Source organism: Mus caroli, unplaced genomic scaffold, assembly GCF_978045245.1.
Source record: "Mus caroli unplaced genomic scaffold, Mus_caroli_1 scaffold_12, whole genome shotgun sequence".
Classification (NCBI taxonomy): Eukaryota; Metazoa; Chordata; class Mammalia; order Rodentia; family Muridae; genus Mus; species Mus caroli.
In genome coordinates this window covers 60,288,164-60,311,572 of record NW_028227267.1, presented here as the reverse complement: position 1 = coordinate 60,311,572, position 23,409 = coordinate 60,288,164, and the positions used below count along the sequence as shown (strand labels likewise).

The window sequence follows — 23,409 nt, the reverse complement described above, 5'->3', positions numbered from 1 at the left end:
CGTGTTGGCTCTGGTGTCCCGGGATTGGTTCCATCCACGTGGTGGGTGGCTTTGGTCCCTGGGCAGTCTCAGAGTCCATGTAGAAGGAGAAGTAGATACACATCAGAGTTTCTGGAACAAGTTGTCATCAGGAAATGTTTTTTTTTAATAAGTTAAGAAAGGGAAGGAAAGGTGTGGTCCCCAAGTCATAATCTCCCACTTGTAGTTTCAAGTTGGACCAGAGAGCCCTACCTGCTACATATGAAAAGATCTTCATGCATGTCCAGAGTATGGAGGCATCTGCTTGTAGCATAGGTTGGGAGCTCCCAGGATGCAGGCCTAAGTTGGGTGCTGGACCGACAGAAACAAGGCTGGGAATGATCATGTTCCAAGGGAGGAAGAAGGAAGTCAGAATGTCAGAGTGCGAAAAGACTCCTTCATAGAGAGGGAAGGAAAAGATGACTCCCCGTGGAAACTTGTCAAAGATTTCCCAAATCACATTCTCCTGACCGTCTTTGTCAGAGAACATGATGTTTTCCTCTGGGGTTCCCGCCCAACCCTCCACAACGCCAACAGCACCTCTTTCAGCATGGAGTTTGACATCCCTACATTAGTATGAGACCGGGAACTAAGTCCGTAGCTAACTCAGCTGATGTAGAGACCAACCCATAGTCAGCGTTCCTCAGATGCCTTTGTGAGGGTGAGAGACAACAGACTGGGCAAACAATAAGAGAGTCAGAGCTTAGCAATTTGATTTATCCCCAGAAAATATGGCAGCAAGCAGTATTTGAGAGCCCAAGCTTAGCAATATGGGATGGTAGCATGGACTGAGAGCCAAGAGACTTTTTGAGGCTTTTGAGAGGGCAAGGGCTCGTCCCTCCCTTTGTGTCTCCTCCAGGATCCATGGGATAAACTGAGCCACAGACACAAAAATGCCTGGCCTCCCCCTCGATCCTGAAGTTATGCCCCAGCTGAAGACACCCACTTGAAAGAGTCTCCGAGTCTCCCAGTTAGCACAGACCATGGGTGCCCCGCTGTCTCCCTGGGAACGAGAAAACAAGGAGCAATTAACATGAGAGAGTCTAGCGGACCTACAGCAAGAGGATATAAAAGGGTGGTGGCCAGTGGTATGAGCAAGTCCCCACCCCCAGACTACTTCTGGGAACCTAAGAATTGTGGGGTGTGGGGAGGAGGGGTATGATGGGAGACTGAGTACCTGGCACTTGCCATTGGTGCCCACTTCCTTCCAGGCACAAAGCATGTTCCTGGAGAGCTGAGTCACCCTCTTGGCACATGTCCTCCAGCTAATCTGAACCACCCTCAGCTTCTTCAGGTGCATGTTTGAGCCTTTGGCTGAACCTGGCAAAAGGAAGCGAGCCTGAGAATGAGCATGAATTGGCCTCTGAGAGTGACCCGCCCACACACACCAGTGTGGAAGTCTGATGGTTCACAAGTCCCCTTGTGTGGATGACTTAGTGCATGACCCTGCTCTTGTGGTCATCTAGGTACCTGTCAGCGAGTAGTCCCTCTACAATGCATCTGACTAGAGGATGCAGGCTCTCTCCAGAAGCAACCCAATCCCTTACCCTATAGGGGAGATCTCTCTGTGGCACCAGTCTGGCTCTGGCACTACTGTTTGTCCTTGTGTCAAAGTTTAGAGCAACCCAAGGGCTTTGGCAACAGTTTCCCACATCTTGTCTTTGGCAAGCCAAATGGAGACACTTGGAAGAGAGCACACATCAGGGTGTGCCACCTTGGAGGGACCAAATAACCACAGTGCTAAAGGAAATCCTGGCTTTTCTCTCTATTCTTTCCTTCTCAGGAGTCTTCCATGAGTGACCATCCCGGTGCTCTGCAGGAAAGGAGCCAAGCCACCGATACTCACCGCTCCAGGGAAGCCACCAGGTTGGATATCTCAACAAATGGTGGACTATATGTGAGGCAAACAGATGAACAAGCCAAATGATTTTATGGAATCCATAAAAATGACCGTTATTTTCAGGTTCTGAGCTTCTTCTAGGCCCCATGTGTTTATGTAATTTCATCCATTTCGTCTACTTGACTTAACTGAGGGAGGCATTGCTGTTGTTCTATGGATGGGAAAGGGTAATAAAAGAAGGTACTCCCCAGACTCAAACCCGAGTTCTCCCTCATCTAAACCACCATTTTGCTCAGCAGAGGGCAACCTACATGTGAGCTTCATCCTGGCCCGAAGGCCAGGCGCATACCATGGCCATGAGTATATGCCCACTCTGACATCCAGCACCGGTCCCAGGAGTTCTCCCTCCGTGGCAGGCAGATGGGCATTTTGTCTTTATTGAATTGGATTGGCGTGGCAAGTAGGAGCAGGCAGAGGTCGCTGTCAAGGTGGGGCGGTTTGTAGTCTCTGTGAGCAATGATCTTCTCCACTTGTTTTCTCTCCAAGTTGGTGTCACTGAAAGTCTTGATTCCCATGACCACAGTGACGTTGACTGCTACCAGTTCTAATCTGAGGGATGGATACAAACGCACAACAGCTGACAATGGTGGTGGGCCACGTTGTCTCTGAAGACACATCCCAAGCAGTAGAACTCACCACTAAGTAGTGTATAGTAGTGGGTATGCTGTGGGAGTCTCGAGAGAACATGGAGGTAAGAGTCAGGGCCCAGAGCATTCTCTGAGAGAGTGAACCATAGACTCAGGGGAAGCGCTAACTAACAGAAATATAATGTGCCCACTGAGAAAAGACGGTGTGGACACCTCAGTGACAGGAACCTTGGAGATATATATATATATATATATATATATATATATATATATATATATATATTGGTTTTTCGAGACAGGGTTTCTCTGTATAGCCTTGGCTGTCCTGGAACTCACTTTGTAGACCAGGCTGGCCTCGAACTCAGAAATCCGTCTGCCTCTGCCTCTGCCTCCCAAGTGCTGGGATTAAAGGTGTGCGCCACCATGTCCGGCTCGAACCTTGGCTATCTTATTGACTGCTATATCCCTAGCACTTGAAACAGTACCCAGTAGGTGATCAATGCGTGCACAGTGAGTGGATGACTCTAACGAAGTGTCTTTACATGCAGATGGTGGACAAGAAAAGGGAAGCCTATGCTGACTTCTTCAACGCTGCAAGAAGGAGCCATCTTTGTGTAGAGTTGACTAAGTCAAGAGGGGTGACTGGATAGGGACAGACTTCAGTCCAAAGCCACCAGGAGCAGAGCTCAGGGCTTGAAAAAGCTTCATAGACCAAGTGACTATCTCAGACTGCATGTGTACTCTATTCGATGTAAATGAAGGCAATGCCACAGACACTTACAGGGTTCTCGGGAAGCAGTGTGCTGCTGTCAGAACCCACCACTGGTGGATGATGGAGCCTCCACACAGGTGTTTCCCAAGCATCTGGATACTCACTTGCCATGGGAATTCACCATGCTGGACCTCAAGCAGCTCCCGCAATGGCAGCCATGATGAGTTTGGGAAGGCAGGTCTGTGGCCACACAGAACTGATTTTGAGAAAGAAAGGCAAGAGCCATTGGTCCATAAGGGGCCTGGACAAAACCCTCCCTCCACATTCCCAGAACCTTCTCACTTAAGCTCAGGTGGCACCTGAGGAAACTGAGGGCAATCATGGGACAGATCTTAAAAAATACCTACAAACTGAAAATGGCCAGCACAGGAAAGGGAAATGAACAACAAAAAAAGAACCTGCCACAGAAATCATAAATGCATATGTTTAAAGGGTGTTTGAAGGGCAACTGTATGAAAAGCAATGGAAATTTACCAGCTAATGCTGCTTGCTTGATAGAATTGTAAAATAGCTGAGTGACTTTGAGAAAGATGAAATTATAACACACGTGTGCATGCACATGCACTCAGAGAGAGAGAGAGAGAGACAGAGAGAGAGACAGAGATACAGAGAGACAGAGAGACAGGGAGTCAGAGAGATGTGTCAGCATCCCATCTGGTCTACCCACAAAACTTCTCCCAGGACCTCAGAGCAAGTGTTACATGAAATGACTTCATATAGCAATGTGATCTAATAAAAGTTTTTTGAATTAAATATATCCCTAGTCTACCCCACCCCTTTCTGCTGCCTCATTCAGGGTCTGGATCTAGAAGGGTCCTCTATTCATTTACAGAGAGGGCATAGGGTGGGGGAAATGGAGCTAGGTGTTCATCTTGTCCCAAGGCTCCAGTGCTTCTAGAACTCTGGGTCCAGATCCTAAGGCATTCACTGGAGACACCATCTTCAACCAGTCCAGTATATCTGGTTTGGTCAATCGGTTATAGTCTCCTCGTTTCCTAAGCCAGATTGCATGTACTGCCACCTCTGGCGGTAAAGAGTTTTGGGTCTCTGGGCGAGATTTTATACTGTCTGGATTTGGGTTAGAAACGTCTAACTCTGCATTTCTGCATAGGTGTATGAGTTAGCCCCATCCACCCTAGGGGATCCAGGGATGAGGTGGCAGGCTTTTTCCTACCTTTTGTTCTGAGATGGCTTGACACTAACCTTGCTCGTCCTTGGCTTGTCCCTTGGAAGCCATGAGCAGTGCAATTAGAAGTGGGAGCATCATGTTGTCATTCCAGTGCCTGCCTTGATGCCCTGCCCACATTGATACAACAGCAGCTGCGGCTGCCACAGTTGTGCATCACAAGTGCATGGCAGAGCCTGGCCTGGTGACATCACAGTAAGTGCTGAGATGATAGGAGGAGCAGGCACAACCTGACAGAGCCAAGTTCCTCTCCCAGGCCTTCCTGGTTATCAGTCCCTTTGCATAGTGACTTGGGAATACCTAGATGCTTCATGCTAACCATCATCTGCCTCTGTGCTCTGGCCTTGCCCTTGACTCTAAGCACTTTGAGAAGTCACTTGTTCTACTGCTATCTCTGGCAGTAAAGAGCTTGGGTCTCTGGGTGAGATTTTTATATTCTCTGAAATTGGGTCTCAAAAGTTTCATGTGCCTTTATAGGAGATTTCAACCCTATCATGAGTTGGCTGGAGGAGAAGAATTAAAGTGGGTAGTAATATACCACTTAGAGTGGGCAGCAGTCATAGTTCAGTCGGCAAAATGCTTGCCTCGCAAGTGCAAAGGCTAGAGTTCAAACTCTAGAACATACATGCATGCAGGCAAAACACTCATACACATAAAATGAATAAATACATGGTTTTTAACAAAAAGAATGAGTGAAGCCTGAGGAATGACACCCAAAGTTGCCAAGTTTGTCCAGTAGGCTCCACATTCACCTCTCTCTCTTACACACACACATACACTAACACACACATGCAGTCACACATACACACACATGCATACACACATGCATACACATGCATTCACACACATTCATACACATATACATATACACATGCACACACATGCATTTACACATACACACATGCATATACACGCATACACACATATACATATACACACATGCAAACATACAAACACATACATATACACACATACACACACAAATACACTCATATACACTCACATATACATACACTCACACATATACACACTCTCTCAAACACACATTCTCTCACATACACACATATGCTCACACACATACATATTCTCTCATACACAGAGATAGATAGATAGATAGATAGATAGATAGATAGATAGATGATAGATAGATAGATAGATAGATAGATAGATAGATAGATAGATAGATAATTATTCTGGATATTACATGAAAACATGGATGTTATTGGGGGTACCCAGAACAAACAATATCACATAGGCAGTCACTCAGGTGAGAGAGGTTGGTGGCCTGAGGTCAGAGATTGTGAGACTGCTGAGACATAGAGTAACAGCTATTGAGGTGCCACAGCCACTGGCTCCACAGCACACATCGTCTGAAACCAGTGCAGACTGGAAGTTCAAAGAATACAAATAACCTGGGAAGGGGTCCATCTGTGAGGTCCTAGGATGAAAGGCAGGAACAAGAGCCAGAAAGGAGGTCTTATGGGAGCAGGGGAGCATCAGAGGTGCATGGGAAGTAAAGAGAGGATTGTCTAGGGATAGCATTGTGAGTTCTGAATCTTTCCCTCTTCCCACCAGCTCAGTTCATCTCTCCCCTGTCCATCACCCATCTACCCTCTCCACATCATCCTCATCCTCATCAGCATTTCAAGATCATAATCATCAATAGCTTCACACTGACAAAATAAGCAGCTTCAGGATGTGCCCCTGTTCTTACTGGGAAAACCCCTCTATCTGCTCTCATTCATCAACAGTCTTGTCACTCAGTGAGCCTCTCTCCTTCATGAAGGTTCCAGGTGCCTGGCCAAAGAGACCTGCCTTGATTATTATTGTTCTCTTGCTGTGAAAAGATGGCCTTGCAAATGCATCTTAAAGAGAAAGGCTTTCTTGGCTCAATTTGAGGGCACAGTCCATCGTGGTAAGGAAATCCTGGTAGAAACTTGGGGCAGCTGGTCACACTGCCTCTAAGGTCAGGAAGCAGAGAACAATGAATCCTGGTACTCAACTTGCTTTTTCCTTTTCATTCACTCTTGGAGCCAAGCCTACAGGATGGTACTGCCCATGGTTGACATGGCTTTTCATACCTCAACTAACTTGATCTAGATAATTGGTGATTTCAGACCCTGTCATTTTGACAGTATTAGCCATCACACTGTCCCTTGTCCAAGCCTCTCTCTTTCCATTCTTTGCCTCCTCTGCTTTCCCTTATCTCCAGTGGGTACCCACTAAGTGTACTAAGTGGTATATTGCCACCCACTTTAATTCTTCTCCTCCACCCAATTCATGATAGGGTTGAAATTTCCTTTGACGGTGCATGGAACTTTTGAGACCCAATTCTAAGTATTATCACCTTACCCCCAACCCCCATTAGATTACAACTCTTTGTTCTTATACCCTCTGTTCCTGGCATGCTGCCTAGTACTTAATTGCTTAGTAAATAGTTGGAATTGAAGTGGGTAGGGGCTACCACAAGGGAGCAAAAGGAAAACTCTTCAGTCTTTAACTGTTTACCCTTAACATCAGAGGGTGTTTCCCTTCACCCTCAATGCTGATCTCTCTTGGCTTTGTTGTAAAACATTTGATGAGGCCACAAGGAGAATGTTTATTGATTGTTTATGGTCTTCCCTAAACCCTCAGATAGTTCAATGCTGGTGGGTGCTGCTAAGTGAGAGACTCCTGAGATGGCCCTAGGATCCATTCCATACAGCTAGCACCCATTTGCCTAGCTCACAGATGAGCAATTTTCTAACTTCCCACTGGCTTTGCTTGCAGGTAGTATCCCTGACCTGTGGGATAGGACATAGCTTCCTTTGTAGAATGTAAAGGTGTCCTTTTACCAAGCTAGCCTACCCTCATAAAGTCAAACAAAAGCGTGTTGCACTCTCTGTTGTGTGGAGCAATCTGATGCACTCTCAGAGCCAGACCCCGACTTCTCAAGCTGCCCCTCTCCCATCTCTGCTCCAAATGAACACTTTGAATGTCTTATTCAAAATAGGTGGCTTGGTCTCTTTTCTATTGCTTCCATACCAAGAGATCTCTCATTACTGCATCAGAATAAACAAATAATAATATTCAAAGTGGAAGTTGATCTGTGAATGGCTGTGAGTTGTTCCATCCTGGCCCCATCCTCCAGGGCCTATATTATTTTGAGCAAGTCATTCAAAATCCTTAGTGTCTGAGAACATTAATTAAAACTATGGGAGAGTCAGAGGTTTTTTGTTTTGTCCTTTTTTTTTGTCTAAAAGCACCCATGAAAGCATCAGAGCCCTTAAAATGTGTCTGAGTCGCTTCTTCACCACAAAACAAGGGAAGAACTAGTTCTAGTTTGTGGAATTGTTCTGCACACTGAAGATGACAGCAAATGATCTCATTGCCTGCAGGGGTCATCAGAGAAAATCAATACTTCATATCTGAGATGTGCCTCACTTTGAATCTAAGAGGGGACACATAAAAGTGACCTCCAAGTTCATGACTCAGATAAGTCAGAGATTATGATCTTTCACCAACTCCACATGCAAACTTAGTGGTGATAGTTGTGACCTGGGTCATAGATCTTCCTGGGCATTGTCACAGCAAATGTGGCCACTGTGACCACAGCTATTTTCTCAGTAGGTGAGAGGGCTGTTATTAGCAAAGCTCTGAGAGATGAAATGCCCCCAAGTCCCTTGTGGACGTGATGGGAACTATATTTGAAGGTGGATAATGTGTAATGTGTTGGTTTACATAGGAATGGCCTTTATAGACTCATGTGTTTGGATGCTTGCCCATAGGGAGTGGCACTATTAGGAGGTGTGGCCCAGTTGGAATAGATGTGACCTTGTTCAAGTAGGTATGTGGAGGTATGTCACTGTGGAGGTGGAGTTTGGGGTTATATATACTCAGGCTACACTTAGTGAGACAGTCCTTTTCTGTTGCCTGCAGATAAAGATGTAGAACTCTCAGCTCTTCTCCAGCACCATGTCTACCTGTACACCACCATGCTTCTCACCATCATGATAATGGAATAAACCTTTAAAACTGTAAGACAGTCGCAATTAAATGTTTTCTTTTATAAGAGGTGCTGTCATGGTGTCTCTTCACAGCAATAAAACTTAAGAAGCTAATACTAAGAGTGGGCTACTGCTGTGATAGGCCTGACCATGTTTTAGTTTAGAGGAATGTAGATTTTGGGACTTTGGGTTAGGCAAGCAGTAGAATCTGCTATTAAGTGCTGCTTTGTGGGTCATAGTAGTATGAACACGGAAGACAATGGTGCTGAGAGTGATTTCAAATATAGGGGCCTGGCTCAGGAAGTTTCAGAGGAGATGAATTATAGAATGTTGTCTAGATATCATGCTTGTGATATTTTGGTGAAGAATATGGCTGCTTTTTGCCCTTTTCTGAAGATTGAGCATGAATGGAAGATGTCACTCCTATTTGACATCTACCTCCAACATCAGGTGACTTGTTTGACTTAGATTTCCTACAGTGCTATGAAAGAAATCACAAGGCTCTGGCAACATTTTCCCACTGGCCATAAGGACAACCTTGCACCAGAGGTGTTAGAAAAGGGCAGTGTAATACGATTCCACTATTTACACAGAATGGCACAGGGTCTATGATCAACCACAGCGACCAGCCTCTGCTCTATTCATGTACCATGTAGGTGAATGAGTTGCTGTGTTCTGATGGAAATGCTGGAGGTACCTCATGGCTTCTTCACCGGTCTTGTGCAATAGTTCTACAGTCATTGTACCCAAACCCAAATGCAATTTCCCCTGGACACAATCAGGAGTTTTTCTTTGACCCAGTGAGTGTTCAGCTCCTTCCTCAGACAAGGTCTGAAGGCTCATGATCTTTTCAGCATTGGCTCTACTCCCTCTTCTCCAAGAATCAAAGATGAAGAGGATGCAGGTCAGGTGAGCTAACACAGAAGATCCACATTCTCTGGGTCTGGAGACCACTTACGCCTAATTCCTGTGGGTATGCATGAGGTCCTCCGAACTCACTGGATCAAAATCTGCAGGCTAAGCCTGTAAGTCTTCACACAGGGTTCCCAAATAAAACATGGAACATCAGCCAAATGGGAATGTCAGATAATATCATTTTATTATTTGAATGTCCCAGCCATTGCATGGGATATACATAAATTTAAAAAGTCATTTTTAATGGTAGCTCACACCTGTAATTCCAGCACTCAGAAGGCTGAGACAGGATTGCTGGGAATTCAAGGTGAAGCTAGGCCATTTGATGAGTTCAAGCCAGTCTAGGTCACACTGGAAAACACTGTATCAAAAGAGCAAGCAAAAGAAAAGCGCTTCACTAATTTTAATCCTTTTCTATGCTTTTCTCAACAATGCCCAGGCTGCTCTTTGGAAGTCAGAAGATCACTGGTTAGGACTTTGGTGACATCACTTAGAGGATGCCTGTGGAGCATCAGCCAGACATCTATCCTCAAGTGACATGTGATGGTTTGAATATGCTTGGCCCAGGGAGTGGCACTTTTAGGAGGTATGACATTGCTGGAGAAGGTGTGACCTTGTTGGAGAAAGTATGTCACTGTGGGGTGGGCTTGAGACCCTTCTACCTGCTTGGATGTCAGGCTTCAGAACAAGATGTCGAACTCTCAGCTTCTCCAGTGCCATGCCTGCCTGGATGCTGCCGTGCTTCCCACCATGATGAAAATGGACCTCTCAACCTGTAAGCCAGCCCCAGTTAAGTGTCTTTTATAAGAGTTGCCTTGGTCTCTTCAAAGCAATGGAAAGCCTAAGTCACATGTCTTATTCTGTAACTTCTTTTGTGTTTCTGCAAGTTCTTTCAGGCCCTAAAATTGTTCTTTCTTCTTTGATCCACCCAATTTGCTCACCCAATTCTAGGAAGGAGGGGGTAGCAGCTCACTATAGTCTATGGCAGGCTTCTTGCCTTAGTTACATATGAAGAGACACCATGACCAAGGCAACTTATAAAAGAAAGCATTTAGTGGGGACTTGCTAACAGTTTCAGAGAGTTAGTCTATGACCTTTATGGCAGGATTGTGGCAACAGAAAGACAGGTATGGTGCTAGATCAGTGGCTCAGAATTTACATCCTGATTCTATGGTAGCAGGCAGAGAGAGGGAGACTGGGCCTCTGACATGGGCATCTTTTGAAATTTCAAAGCCCATATAAGTAACACACTTCTTCCAGCAAGGCCACACCCACTCTAACAAAATCATCCTTCCCAATCCTTCTCAAACAGTTTCACGACCTGGGAACCAAACACTTAAATATATGAGCCCATGAGGACTATGCTCATCAAACCACCACATTTTAATACGTTTTCTATGATACCATTTCATCAAAATATAATATATATACACATATATGTATATATATATATATCCTTTATTAGTATAAATAATTTGTTTTGAACAATTCTTTGGGATACACATGATTTTACCATTTACTAAAGGTGAAAGCAAAATTTAATGCTAGAAAGGTGGGTAAGCTTACTTAGTTTCATATAAAGAATTATATCTTGTTAAATATGGTACCAGTGCTTTAATTTCATGTCTCAGGAGGCAGAGGCAGAGGCAGAGGCAGAGACAGAGGCAGAGGCAGAGGCAGATGGATATCTGTGATTTTTTAGGATAGTCTGGTCTACACAATGAGTTTCAGGACAGCCAAGATACATAGCAAGACTGTCTCAAAAAAATTCTTGGCTGACCATTTGGTTTTCAACGTTGACTAATATTTTTGATTTTATAACCCTCATTACCAAGAATGCCACTTCACATGAACATAGTCCAAAATGGCAGATAAATAGATCTTTTCAGAAGTCACTGGAGATTGTCCTAATCCCAAGCCAAAATTCAATGAACAATTTGTGAAACTCAATATCTTGATCAGCAATTTTCAAAACTCAAATACTCTTGCCCTATATAATCCAAATATGATATCCAAATGTGGTCCTTACATGCAGAGGAACAATGGTAGGGAAATACTACAGGTCTCCATTTCCCATCCACAAAGCTTTCTGTAAGAGTAGAAAACTATATGTGTAGCAAACACACCACAGTGAACACACATGCAGTAGTCTTGGATCTGAGTTTGAAACCGTGTTGACAATGTGAAACATAGCACACACAATGCAGAGCATACATGTGGCATGTTCAAAACCACAGACACGACCAAGTCACCAAAGAGCACACAATGAGCTCTGCCAGAAATACCTCAGGTCACTACTCTTACTTCAGTCCTCTGTTGCTCAAGTTCCCACAACCCCCACATTCAGCTATGTGACCCCTGTAGGGGGGGGTCATGACAAGAAGCTGTGCTCTATTGAGGCCAGACTGTATGGAACTGTGTGAGCTCGGTCTGCATGGCTGGGTCTCGTGGCTCTGCTCCTAGCATCTGCTTTTCCACCCACTGGGACATGAAGAGCTGTGGTGGTCATAGGTGATATGTATGTCAGGGCTCTTCTGGGGAACATAACTAATAGAATGACTACATACGTATCAAAAATGGGATTTAGACTGACTTCCATAATGCGGGCTAGGTAGTTCAACTGTGGCTATCTGCATGCCAGAGGGGCTGAAAATCTGAGAGCTACTTTTTCTACAAGAATTCCTGTCTCCGCAATGCTCATCTAGTCTGGCAGTCAATTAATTTGCAAGCCTCACCTGACTTCCATGGGTATGCCCCAATGTGATAGGCTCCCTCCAAAGGGAAGCTCATGAAACTTAAGAATTAGTTACAAAGGGGACCAAAAGCCAAGAGTCCACAGAGGGATGGGTGATCAGGATGAAGGTCAGGCCAGCTGTACCAGAAATTCCAAGGAGAAATGGACGAAGTCCTGAGTGAGCCACCACAGAAAGAAAGGGACTCAAGAGGAGCCTTCATGACTTTATATGAGTTCTCAACACAGCCATTATGACATCGGCAGCCTGGCCAGCTTAGGGAGTCTGAGCTGCCAGTTGACACTATTCTGTCAGCCTGGCCTCCAACACACAGCACAGCCAGAGCCATGATCCTGCCCTCCATCCTGCTACTTGTTGCCCACACCCTGGAAGCAAATGTTGGTACGTGGACTCCTCTCCCTCTGGCCAGAGCTGCTGACCCGGGCAGGTCAGTCAGGATACCTGCTCTCCTCGCCTCCCTTCATCCTATCAATATGTGGTGAGCATTAAGGACAAAGGAGACAGTGGCTATGACCCATGAGTTAGCTAACAGCCACCAGGAGATCACCTCCAAGAGTAGAGATGACTTACACCCCTCTTACGGGTGACCTGTCTAATCTTGGAGTTCTACCTTATCAAGAGCAATGAAAAGGGAAATACCCAGATCTTAAGCCAGGAACCAGCCAAGTGACTTAATATTTTTTCTGTTTTCTTGATGAAGTGCTCTGACAAAAGTGACTTAAGGAAAAAGGGATTTATTCTGGTTCACAGTTTGAACAGTCTGGGTAGAAGTCTAAGTGCTAGGAGCTTGGAGCTGTTGGTCATATCACATCCACGATCAGAACTCACAGAGTGGTGTGAGTCCACTCTGCTGCCTGGCCCCCATCCTCCTCTTACACAATCCAGCCTTAGCTTACAGCTTCAGGGGAAATCAGCCCAAAGCTCTCCCTAAGGACATAGCATGTCCCAACTTGTACCAATCTGAGCAACACACCGATTTCCTTCTTGTGCCTTCTCCACGCTGCCTCTGAGCAGGGCCAGCCTGTCTCTCCAGCCTTCAGTGTGTCCTAGGGCCACTCCATAGAGTAGGGCTTGGTGACACCATTGGCAGAACTGGTCCCTCTAGAGTCCAATGGGAAGAGGCTCCAAGTTGCTCAAGTGACTCCTCACAGTGGAGCCGCTGTCATTGTCCCCCGGCTTTGCGGTCTATCTGCTGCCACACTGGCATTGTGGGATGTTCTTGGGATTAAGAATGTGGACAGTGGGATTTGTCTGCCGGTCCTACGAGGACTTTGGTGCAAAGTGGATCTGAGAAATCCTGAAGCAACTGGGACTTGCGAATTTTGCTCTGTGCAAAACACTTTGGGGGCACCTCATCACATTTGATCCATGTGCTAGCCTCAAGGGGTGGAGTGCTTTATGCCCATTTGAGGGGTGAAAGGACAGGAGATAAGCAAGGGAAGGTTGTGTTCCCTCCAGTCATTGGATAAGGCAACCACAGGTCAGAATTCAGCCTCTGATGTCTGCCCAGAACCTGTACCCCCAGCAAGTTCTGCAGCTGCATCAAAATGGAGCCCAGCCAGTCAAGCCTGTCTCTGTCATTATCATGATATATTTGCTCCCATGCTTGTACATATATATTTTTAACAAGATAAATCATACAAGTCTCAAATATGATTTTTTAGTTATTATATTTTAATTTAGTGTGTGTTGAGTAAGTGTGTGTGTGTGTGTGTGCCTCACAGCACACATGTGGAGATCAGAGAGCAGCTTGTGGGAGTCAGCTGCCCCCTCATACCATTTAGTTCCCCTGGAATAGGATTCAGATGGTCAGGGCTGGCAGGGTTAGGGTTAGACTTTACCCACTGAGCCATCTCTCTGACCCCTCAAATCTAATTTTGTTTGTTTGTTTGTTTGTTTGTTTGTTTGTTTTTGAGACCGGTTTTTTCTGTGTAAACTTGTCTGTCCAGGCTGACCTCGAACAGAGATTCGCCTGCCCCTGCCTCCCAAGTTCAAATCTGATTTTTATCCTGATCTTTTTACTCAAGCTCCTGTCATGAGAACCTCCCCCACATCCTTGGAAACTCCCCATGGGCCTCATTTTCATGGCTAAGAAACAGTTCAGAGCACAGCTTCCCTAACATCAGTGTTTCTTCTGTCTGCTGCTGTTAAGAATCCCATTGCTGGGTACATCTTCCAATAGACAGATTTTCCCCTTTAAGATGGTCCTGTATAGAATCTGTCAGCCAGCCAATTGAGTCTCCAGATTGTTGAGTTCCTCTCTGGAACAGGCACAGTCCCATCCATAGGACACAGTATCACCAAGACAAGCATGGTGTTTTCTCCACCTGGAACTGGCATTCTGGGGTCAGCAGCAGACAGAAGCACTCTGAAACCAGCCGATATCACCTGAAAGCAATAGAGACACCTGCATAGACAATGAAGAATGGCCAGGGCTGGAGCCAGGTTGGAGGAGGCTTGACTTGAAGAAGTGATTCATAGGGAGAACTGAGAGAGAGGGGGGAAGAGAGGGGGGAAGAGAGAGAGACAGAGAGAGAGAGACAGAGAGAGAGAGACAGAGAGAGAGAGAGAGAGAGAGAGAGAAAGAGAGAGGAGGGAAGAGAGAGGGGGAGAGAGAGGAAGAGAGAGAAGAAGAGAGAGAGGAAGAGAGAGAGAGGAAGAGAGAGAGAAGGAGAGAGAGAGAGAGAAGGAGAGAGAGAAGGAGAGAGAGAGAGAGAGAGAGAGAGAGAGAGAGAGAGAGAGAGAGAGAGAGAGAGAGAGCGCAAACAGTTAGTCCAGAGTACTGAGGAGCAGGGGGTCTGGTCAGGCCGTATGGCCTGTGTCTGGGGTAGCATTGCTTCAGTGTGATCATGGAAATTAAGATGAGTTCAGGTTTCTACTGCTCCTGAAACAGTGCCAGACCCAAGGTGAGCACTGTGAGTGTGTCTAGTGACCAAAAAAGTTTCAAGGCCAAAAGCGCCGAAGAAAATATTTGTTATGACAGTTTAAGGTTTGTGACATATATTGCTAAATCTCAACTTTCCATCACAGATCAGCAGCTGCAGTCTTTGTCCCCAGATGCCCAGTGACATAACCATTCCACATGGACCAGTCAGCAATAATAAAGGCTTCTAGTGGGTTCTGGCACTTTCCATGGCCTCCAGGGGTCTTGTGCACCTCTTTGTTATCCAGGGCTTCAGTAACATCTGCACAGCCGAAGTGGTTTAAGTCACAACGTTTTTTTCTCACTGGTCTGTAGGGTAGAAGTGCGGCCTGGTGATCCGAGGATGAAGGCAAGAGTGGACAGGAAGGCCATGTCCTGTGTGCACACTGGAGGAGAACTGCCAGTGTCCCTTCTCTGGCATTGAGTGGCTTGCTTACTTCCTGGGAGTCAGCACTGTTGCATCTCTCTGCTTTGAATGGACTCACCTCTGCCTCTGAGCTTTTTATTTCTCTCTCTCCTCGTGTGTGTGTGTGTGTGTGTGTGTGTGTGTGTGTGTGTGTGAACCTGCAGGGATATACCTGTCATTGCTTCCCAAGCTTGATATTATAACCACACTACCACACCTGGTTTTTTGTTCACATGGATTCTGGGAGCTCCAAACTCAGGTCCATGTGCTCGCATGGTGAGAGCTTTGCCAACCGAGCCATCTCCCCAGCCCTGCCTCTATTTTCTCCCGGGCTTTTAGGATGACAAGAAGCCATGCCAGCCACCAGCTATTCGGTGGTCAGCAGATTAATTCTGTCCCCCAAATCTCTGTTGCTTTGTAAGGGGAGATATTTGCCAGTCCTATGACACAGTTACCAGACCTGGTGTGTACCCTGGTGGTCATGCTCTGCCCATGGTCTCAAGCATATGATCCCAAGCAGGATGAAAACAGAGCCAACACCTTCACCTCCCACCTAGAGCCATGGGCTCTTTCCTATCACAACAGGGAAGCAAGCCTTGGCCTCAGAGCATCCCCAAGGACGTGTCCTGAGCTAGACCCAGCGTGATCTCCCAGAGGTTGATTGGTAGTCTGATTTTTCCCCTGCGGTTTTCTGTTTCTGCAGAGTGTGGAGTGAGACCCCTGTATGATAGCAGAATTCAATACTCCAGGATCATAGAAGGGCAGGAGGCTGAGCTGGGTGAGTTTCCATGGCAGGTGAGCATTCAGGAAAGTGACCACCATTTCTGCGGCGGCTCCATTCTCAGTGAGTGGTGGATCCTCACCGTGGCACACTGCTTCTATTCTCAGGAGCTTTCGTAAGTATTGAGGGCCCAGGTTCTCCAACGGGTGGCAGTACTCAGCTATACCAGGCTGTGAGAGGGACCCTGGTGCAGTTGCCCCCTAGACAGACAGGAATGGCTCCCCTCCACTCATCCTTTCCGGAGACTCAGATGCAACTGGCAGAGCCAGAGGCTTTGTCTTTCTGTCTCCTAAGACATTGAAGTGTGCCTAGGAGGAAATTCTATTTCTTCACATCTGGCTCCCTTGGCTGTTTGTCACCCTCCTTCTTATTAGCTTATGGAGATTTCTTTGTCCTAAGCCATCACTGGGCACCTAGCATTGGCTGACAATTATCCATATGTCAAGGTCTTTCTTAGAACTTTTCTTATATACTAATTCGTTTGCCTCTACAGTGACCTTTGGAAGGAGGTAAAAGAAATTCCTTTGTAGATAGGGAAAGCTAGGTCTGATGAATGTCTATGGCTTGCCCAAGTCCATGTCCAATAGACAAAAGCAAGAAAGAAAATCTGGCTTTCAGCTTCACCTCCTTCATAACGCTCAGAAAACTGCAGGAAAGGGAGGCATTGCCTGCAAGCCCAGTTACTCAGAACCTGATGCAAAAGGAATACACATGTGAGGCCAGCTTGGGCAACTGGGACCTTGTCTCATAATAATAAAATAAAATATAAAAATTGGTGGAATATGGCTCAATGGTAGGGTGTTTGTTCAATATGTTTAATGTCACGGGTTCTATCCACAGACTCAACATTAGGGGAAGGGATTCATTCTGGCAAAACCAAGACTGCTGTAGCCCCTGCTCTTGCAGGAGACTTGGGACCTGATTAAGATAATTCAGAAACTCATGGCCATCTTTCCTAACTGATGCTTTTTTTCCTAGAAGTTCTATGTGGCCAGTGGAAGCTCCAGATGAAACTCTGGTCCTCATTTTTAAATGGTTGGTAGATCTAAGGACACCAACAGTGGCTGCTGGTGTGTGTAACACCACCTGGCCTCTCTGACAGCTGGTTTGATCTGCCAAGGGGTCCTTTGGGAGTGTTTGCTTAAAGTTGCCATGGGTGTGTTGAAACAGCACAACCAAAAGCAACTCGGAGGGGAGGAGGGCTAATTCGGCTTACATTTGGAAGTCCATCATTCCATCACTGAAGGAAGACAAGACAGGAACTCAAACAGCTGAAATCTGGCAGCAGGAGCTGATGCAGACGCCATGGAGAAGTACTGCTTACGGCTTGCTCCTCATGGCTTGCTCAGCCTGTTTTTTTTGTTGTTGTTGTTGGTGGTGGTGGTGGTTTTGTTTTTGTTTTTCTTAATATAACACAGGACCACCACCCACAATGGGTTCAGCCCTCCCCCATCCATCCCTAATTAAGAAACTGCCCTACAGCCTTGCCTACAGCCATATGGAAGCATTTTCTTAGTTGAGGTTCCCGCCTCTCAGATGACTTTAGCTTGTGTCAAGTTTGCATAAAACCAGCCAGAACAGGAGTGCTCTTCAGAGAGCCCAGAATAGAACTCTGATTCTCAGTCTGTTTGACACTAGTGTTCCATTCAGCCCCGGAAAGCCTAAGGTCACAGGTCCATTCTGTGTTTACTTCTTAGAGACTGAATGTGACATGTTAACCACAGGTTCGTGTGTTTGAGGCTGTTGGTCCCCGGGTTGTAGTGCTGTGTTGGGAGGTTGTGGAAGGTTCAGAGGTTGGACCTAAATGGAAGAAGTAGGTCTTTGGGTGATAGACTAGGTGATAGATAGGGTGAGTCAGTCCACTTCTGGTCACAGTCTCCATCCACTCACATTTCATACAGATAAGGACAGGTAGGCTCACCCTCCTGTCCCGTGCCTTCTACATGAGATATTACTACACCTTAAACTGAGCCCAGAAAAGCTTCTCCTCACACAGTTTTGAGCCAAATATTTGCTCACAACGAGACAAGTAGATAGCATGCTCTTTCTGCATTCTTCAAAGCTTTAAACCTGAGAAACTGCCCCAGTGGGGTGAGTCTTAAAGGCTTCCAGAAGGACCTTAGCTGTAGAGTTTGCAGTTTCATTGGCTTCATTTTCTCTTCTTCCCTCCATCTGCTTCTGTGCCACCAGCCCGACAGATCTCCAAGTCAGAGTGGGAACCAATGACTTAACTACTTCACCCCTGGAACTACAGGTCACCACCATAATCCGGCACAAAGGCTTTAAACGGCTGAACATGGACAATGACATTGCCTTGTTGCTGCTAGCCAAGCCCTTGACGTTCAATGAGCTGACGGTGCCCATCTGCCTTCCTCTCTGGCCCGCCCCTTCCAGCTGGCACGAATGCTGGGTGGCAGGATGGGGCATAACCAACTCAAGTATGTGATTGTACAGGGCCTCGTGGAAACTGGTGGGGCAAGAGCTACGGGATCTGGGGGAGCAATGAGGAAGGGCAAGACAGAGTGAGAGCGATGGAATGGCTTTCTGTGGGGGAAATCTCCACACACTGGGATCTTGGGAGCCTCGGTTCAGTCTCTCCTGGGTGCCAGAGAGATGCTGTACCTGAGATGCCAGCTCTGAACGAATCCCTGAGTGTGGTCAACCAGCACAGAGTGGGTTGTTTGTGTGTGTTAATGGAATTTCAACCACCAGAGTTGTCCAAAGGCCCCTCTGTTCTATCCTTAGTTCTCACCCAGTAATGTCTCCTACCTGGTCCCTACAGGCTTTCATAATGCCCAGCCCTGGGCTTCTGAAGGTACTGTTACTCAACTACTTTTAGAAGTGTATGTTATCACTTACTACATGTTAGACCATTACTTGGTCAAAATAGAAAACATGTGGAGCAGAATATGGGAGTAAATCCCCACTGCAGTGTCCCCAAAGATACCTCTGTCCCCCAAAGACACCCCCATCCTCAATGACACCCTTGCAAGCAAAGCAGTTGGTAGGAGAGAGATAGGGACTGCAGCCTAAAACTAAAGCAAGCCTTAGGCCCATGAAGACGCCTCGTATGAGCTGAGGCTGGATTTGGCTTCTCTCAGCATTTTAGTGGAAGGAGACAGGGAGAGGACGGCTGCTGGCTCCAGACAGAACTTAGAAATGGCAAAGGAAGTGGAGAGTGACCTACAAGGTTAAAGCACTCTGTAAGAGAAATAATTACTCATTTCTGTGATCAGAATTGAGAATCTTGCTAATGGAGGCCAAGGCATTGGTTCCTGTCATCCCTCTTACACTAATTACTTTTATATAAGACAGAGATATCTTCCAGAAACGTACGGCAAGAACGGTTTGTTTGGGCTCTTGGTTTCAGGGATCTTAATCCACTGTATTGGGGAAGGCAGGGCTCTGAGCCCAGGGGTAACAAGCATAGGGCAGAGACTGCCCACACTACAGTAGGACAGAAAGCAGATAACAGGACAGAACCAGGAACTAAGAGTCACCTTCAAAGGCCTGCTCCTAGAGACCTACTTATACAAGCTGAGCCCCAGCCCCTAAAAGTTCCACAGCCTCCAAAATTAGCCCCATCCACTGAGAAACAAATGTTCAAAATGTGGATTTGCTTTGAGAGACATTTCAGATGCAAACAAGGCACCTTCTAAAGAACCAGCCAGGAGCTGGAGAAATGAATGGGTCAGTGGGTACACTGCATCTGCTCTTGCAGAGAGTCTGAGTTCAGTTCACAGATCCTGTGTTGAGAGGTTCACAACTGCCTGTATCTCCAGCCCCAGGGGATCTGCTGCCCTCTTCTGGCCTCTGTGGGCACTGACTCTGGTGTGCTTGTGCACACACAGATATATACACATACATATAATTTTTTGTTTTTAAGTTTAAATCTTTTTAAAAAGACAATACAGCCAATCTATCAATGCTGGAAAACCAAATTGTGTGTGTGTGTGTGTGTGTTTTGTTTGTTTGTTTGTCTTTTACTATGCTACAAATGGGTTTTCTGTGGCCCTGTAGCAGGGATGGGGCTAGGTGTGGAGGGCTGTGCTCATGTAATAAACAATAGTAATGGGAGGATCTGGGAAATCCTCACCCATGTGCTCCCGGGGAAGTCAAATCCTGGAGCTTGATGAAGTCAGCCTGGAAGAAGACAGGCTCTGAATAAGAGGAGCACTTGAGGGAGGCGGGGTTAATCAGAAAGGCTTATGTGATGATTGACGGCTCAGGCGCGGGCTGTCTGAAGGCTGTGGAAAACCGAGTCTGTGGGGAATACGAAGGAGAGTGGTTTGGGGCTTTGAAGGAGGGTCTGAAGCAGTCTCCAGGCCACCATCATGCTTCGTTATCTGCATAGAGACTGCCCACCTGGTAGCTTGTCTAATGTGCTTTCTCTCTGTACCAGCTGACAAGGAATCTATGTCAATGGATCTGATGAAGGTGCCCATGCGTATCATAGAGTGGGAGGAATGCTTACGGATGTTTCCCAGTCTCACCACAAACATGCTGTGTGCCTTATATGGTAATGAGAGCTACGATGCTTGCCAGGTAATGAGGGGCAGTAGCCCCTATGTGTTTCCCTTGCAAGAATATCTCCTCTGCCCCTCCCCCCCCCCCGGGAATAGATTAAGATTCTAAAGTGCTGGCGCCAGGAAGGGGTCAGTCAGTAAAGCACTTGCCTGAGCTTCACTGAGGACCTAGGACTGGTCTCCCAAATGCATGTTTAAAAAAAAAAAAAGCCAGGGCTCTAGGACCAGCCAACCTACTGGGCAAATTCAGGCTAATGAGAGACACTGTCTCAAAGCAAAACAAAAGCAAGCAAGCAAACTGAAACCAAAACCAAAAGATCAATAGCAGACACAATGACTGAGGCTTTAGAACTGAAGTTGTTCGCTTGCCTCTGTATGCATTAGAACCCACACATACACTTGTGAGCATTCATATGGGTGCGCACACGCTTGCACACACACACACACACACATACACACACACACACACACACACACACATGAGAGAGAGACAGACAGAGACAGAGAGAGATAGAGAGACAGACAGACACAGAGAGACGAAGAGTCTGAAGGACATGCCAGTCTTGAGTCACGGGATTCTGAAGGGATTCCAAGTCTTGTGTGAAGCCCATATATACAGTAGCCCTTGCACTGCCCACCCCCACCCCCCGCCCCAGCCAGCCTGCAGCATGCCTACAAAAGATCTCAGGTCTTCAGGAACACTAAGTCACCAGGATTCCACCTTGTCTTCCACCTGTCTCAGCCTCTCTGGCACTGGGCCACCAGACCTAGACTTTTAAATGTAGATTCTGGGAGTTTAAGTCGGATCCTGGCTGAGTCCTCTCTTCAACACTCCTATATTTTTCTTCTCTGCTTTTTCCAGAGCTTGGTTTAAAAAAAAACCCAAAACAAACAAACAAACAAACAAAAACCCCAAAATCCTCATACCCCTGGTTCAATTTTCCTTCTGCCTGTCTTCTGCACTCTCTCTTTGATCCTGCACACTGCTGGCCTTGTGCCTTGTACCTATTACTCCACAAGCTACCTGTTAGCCGCACACTTCCCCATGGGTCCAGGATGGGGCAGTCTCCTTGGTCAGTGATACCAAGATTTTTCTGAGTATCCTCGTAAGTCAATGGATACGTCCTCATTGAATGAGCTGTGCCCAGCCTCTATGGGCAATTAAAATGGACTTAATATTGAGCTGTGTTCTCTGTCCACAGGGTGACAGTGGGGGACCGCTTGTCTGCACCACAGATCCTGGCAGTAGGTGGTACCAGGTGGGTATCATCAGTTGGGGCAAGAGCTGTGGACGAAAAGGCTTCCCAGGGATATATACTGTATTGGCAAAGTATATCCCGTGGATTGAGAAAATAGCCCAGACAGAGGGGAAGCCCCTGGATTTTAGAAGTCAGAGCTCCTCTGACAAGAAGAAAAACAGACAGAACCAACAGTTCTCCAAATCCCCAGCCCTGAACTGCCCCCAAAGCTGGCTCCTGCCCTGTCTGCTGTCCTTTGCACTGCTTAGAGCCTTGTCCAACTGGAAATAAAACAATGCAGTCTCTGATCCACTCTAACCCCAAGTTACAGTGTGCTTTGGGGCTCACTACAAATCTGAATAAACATTGAGGACCTGGAGGTGTGGACAGACAGAAGAGAACCCCAAAGATAGGCTGAAGCTCTGGTTCAGGGGCTGAATGCTGATACAGCCTGGTGGGACTTACTGTTAACAGCTCGCTCGGCTGAACTCTGTTGTCACTCTCAGCCACCTGCCAGTTCAAGCTGATTCCTTGTGGGAGGGGCCTTACCTAGCTGGTGATTTGTGTGGATAGTAACTGTGAGACCGTTCATTCGTCCTATTTGAAGTCCCTTCCTACCCATCACCCTTGGAGGCAGGAGAGAGGCTTCAGTAGTTAAGGGTGCCTGCTGCTCTTGCAGAAGACCCAAGTCCAGTGCCCACAAGGCTGCTCATAGCCACCTGTAACCCCAGTTCCATGGGAGCAGATGTCCTCATCTCACCCCTTTGTACTCTTACACACTTGTGGTACACATACCAACACTTGGGCACAAACACATAGACTTAAAAAAAAATGAACTAAAGAAATGGCTCTAGAATTGAAGTCACCTGGTCTGTTTAATTATGAAATGGGAAAATAAGTCACAAAGACAAAAAGTGACTTGGCCAAGTTCACAGGGCTTAGGTGACACTGGAGCTGGGGATCACACCATCATTTTATATTGTACTGTTGGCTTTAATAGCCTAATCCAACTGGTTAAAAAGAGACCGAAGTCCGGGGTTAGAGAGAGACTCACTCTAAAATGAGTGGAGACAAACTGAAGCACCTAAGAGCCACAGAACTGTCCCAACTCACAGGCTTCAGTCAGCCCTCTGAGAAGAAAAGATCCTCTTGGCACTTAGTACAGATATGCTGGTGGCCATCCTAGTCATAGACAGTTCTCAATTTAGGATTTTGCTAGTTCACCCATGGAAAGAACACTATACCGTATGGACCTTTGTACCTGTGTGTTTCTCTGCCTACAAAGGAATCCAGACCATCTTGGGTTTTCTATCCTCATGACCACTGACCCCGGGAACATAGTCCTTTTCTATTCTGGACTGGCAGATCTCAGATTCTCTGAAGACTGAACAGGCAAATGGAAAAAGAAAAGATTGGAG

At 46.5% G+C, this 23,409-nt stretch overlaps 2 protein-coding genes across 10 annotated transcripts; one reads left to right on the top strand and one right to left on the bottom strand.

Moving 5' to 3' along the window:
- Positions 1-721: 721 nt before the first annotated feature.
- Prss51 (serine protease 51) lies at positions 722-4,581 on the bottom strand. Of its 3 annotated transcripts, none has more exons than XM_021181957.2 (5): positions 4,481-4,581; positions 3,287-3,473; positions 2,208-2,467; positions 1,196-1,338; positions 722-1,021 (listed from the first exon to the last, which is right to left on the bottom strand). In XM_021181957.2, the coding sequence occupies exons 1-5, from the start codon at positions 4,542-4,544 to the stop codon at positions 722-724; spliced, it is 954 nt and encodes a 317-aa protein (XP_021037616.1). In that variant the 5' UTR covers positions 4,545-4,581. The 3 variants fall into 3 exon arrangements, with proteins under 3 accessions (XP_021037616.1, XP_021037617.1, XP_021037619.1); XM_021181958.1 differs by having other exon boundaries at positions 3,382-3,473; positions 4,452-4,495; XM_021181960.1 differs by having other exon boundaries at positions 4,452-4,489.
- Positions 4,582-12,408: 7,827 nt separating this feature from the next.
- Positions 12,409-23,326, top strand: Prss55 (serine protease 55). Of its 7 annotated transcripts, XM_021181956.2 has the most exons (6): positions 12,437-12,595; positions 16,150-16,342; positions 18,418-18,665; positions 20,630-20,772; positions 21,956-22,012; positions 23,277-23,326. In XM_021181956.2, the coding sequence occupies exons 1-6, from the start codon at positions 12,493-12,495 to the stop codon at positions 23,316-23,318; spliced, it is 786 nt and encodes a 261-aa protein (XP_021037615.1). In that variant the 5' UTR covers positions 12,437-12,492; the 3' UTR covers positions 23,319-23,326. The 7 variants fall into 7 exon arrangements, with proteins under 7 accessions (XP_021037612.1, XP_021037615.1, XP_021037613.1 ...); XM_021181953.3 differs by lacking the exon at positions 23,277-23,326 and having other exon boundaries at positions 12,409-12,498; positions 21,956-22,333; XM_021181954.3 differs by lacking the exon at positions 23,277-23,326 and having other exon boundaries at positions 12,437-12,544; positions 21,956-22,333.
- Positions 23,327-23,409: the final 83 nt, after the last annotated feature.

Bases quoted from the DNA above. Each gene is read 5' to 3' on its own strand.
- Prss51 (XM_021181957.2), bottom strand. From the start codon at position 4,544: ATGATGCTCCCACTTCTAATTGCACTGCTCATGGCTTCCAAGGGACAA. The intron at 3,474-4,480 runs GTTAGTGTCAAG...TCTCAAAATCAG, and splicing joins ACAAGCCAAGGACGAGCAAG to TTCTGTGTGGCCACAGACCT. The intron at 1,022-1,195 runs GTACTCAGTCTC...TCTCGTTCCCAG, and splicing joins GCACCAATGGCAAGTGCCAG to GGAGACAGCGGGGCACCCAT.
- Prss55 (XM_021181952.3), top strand. From the start codon at position 12,493: ATGTTGGTACGTGGACTCCTCTCCCTCTGGCCAGAGCTGCTGACCCGG. The intron at 12,596-16,149 runs GTGAGCATTAAG...CTGTTTCTGCAG, and splicing joins CTTCATCCTATCAATATGTG to AGTGTGGAGTGAGACCCCTG. The intron at 18,666-20,629 runs GTATGTGATTGT...TCTCTGTACCAG, and splicing joins ATGGGGCATAACCAACTCAA to CTGACAAGGAATCTATGTCA.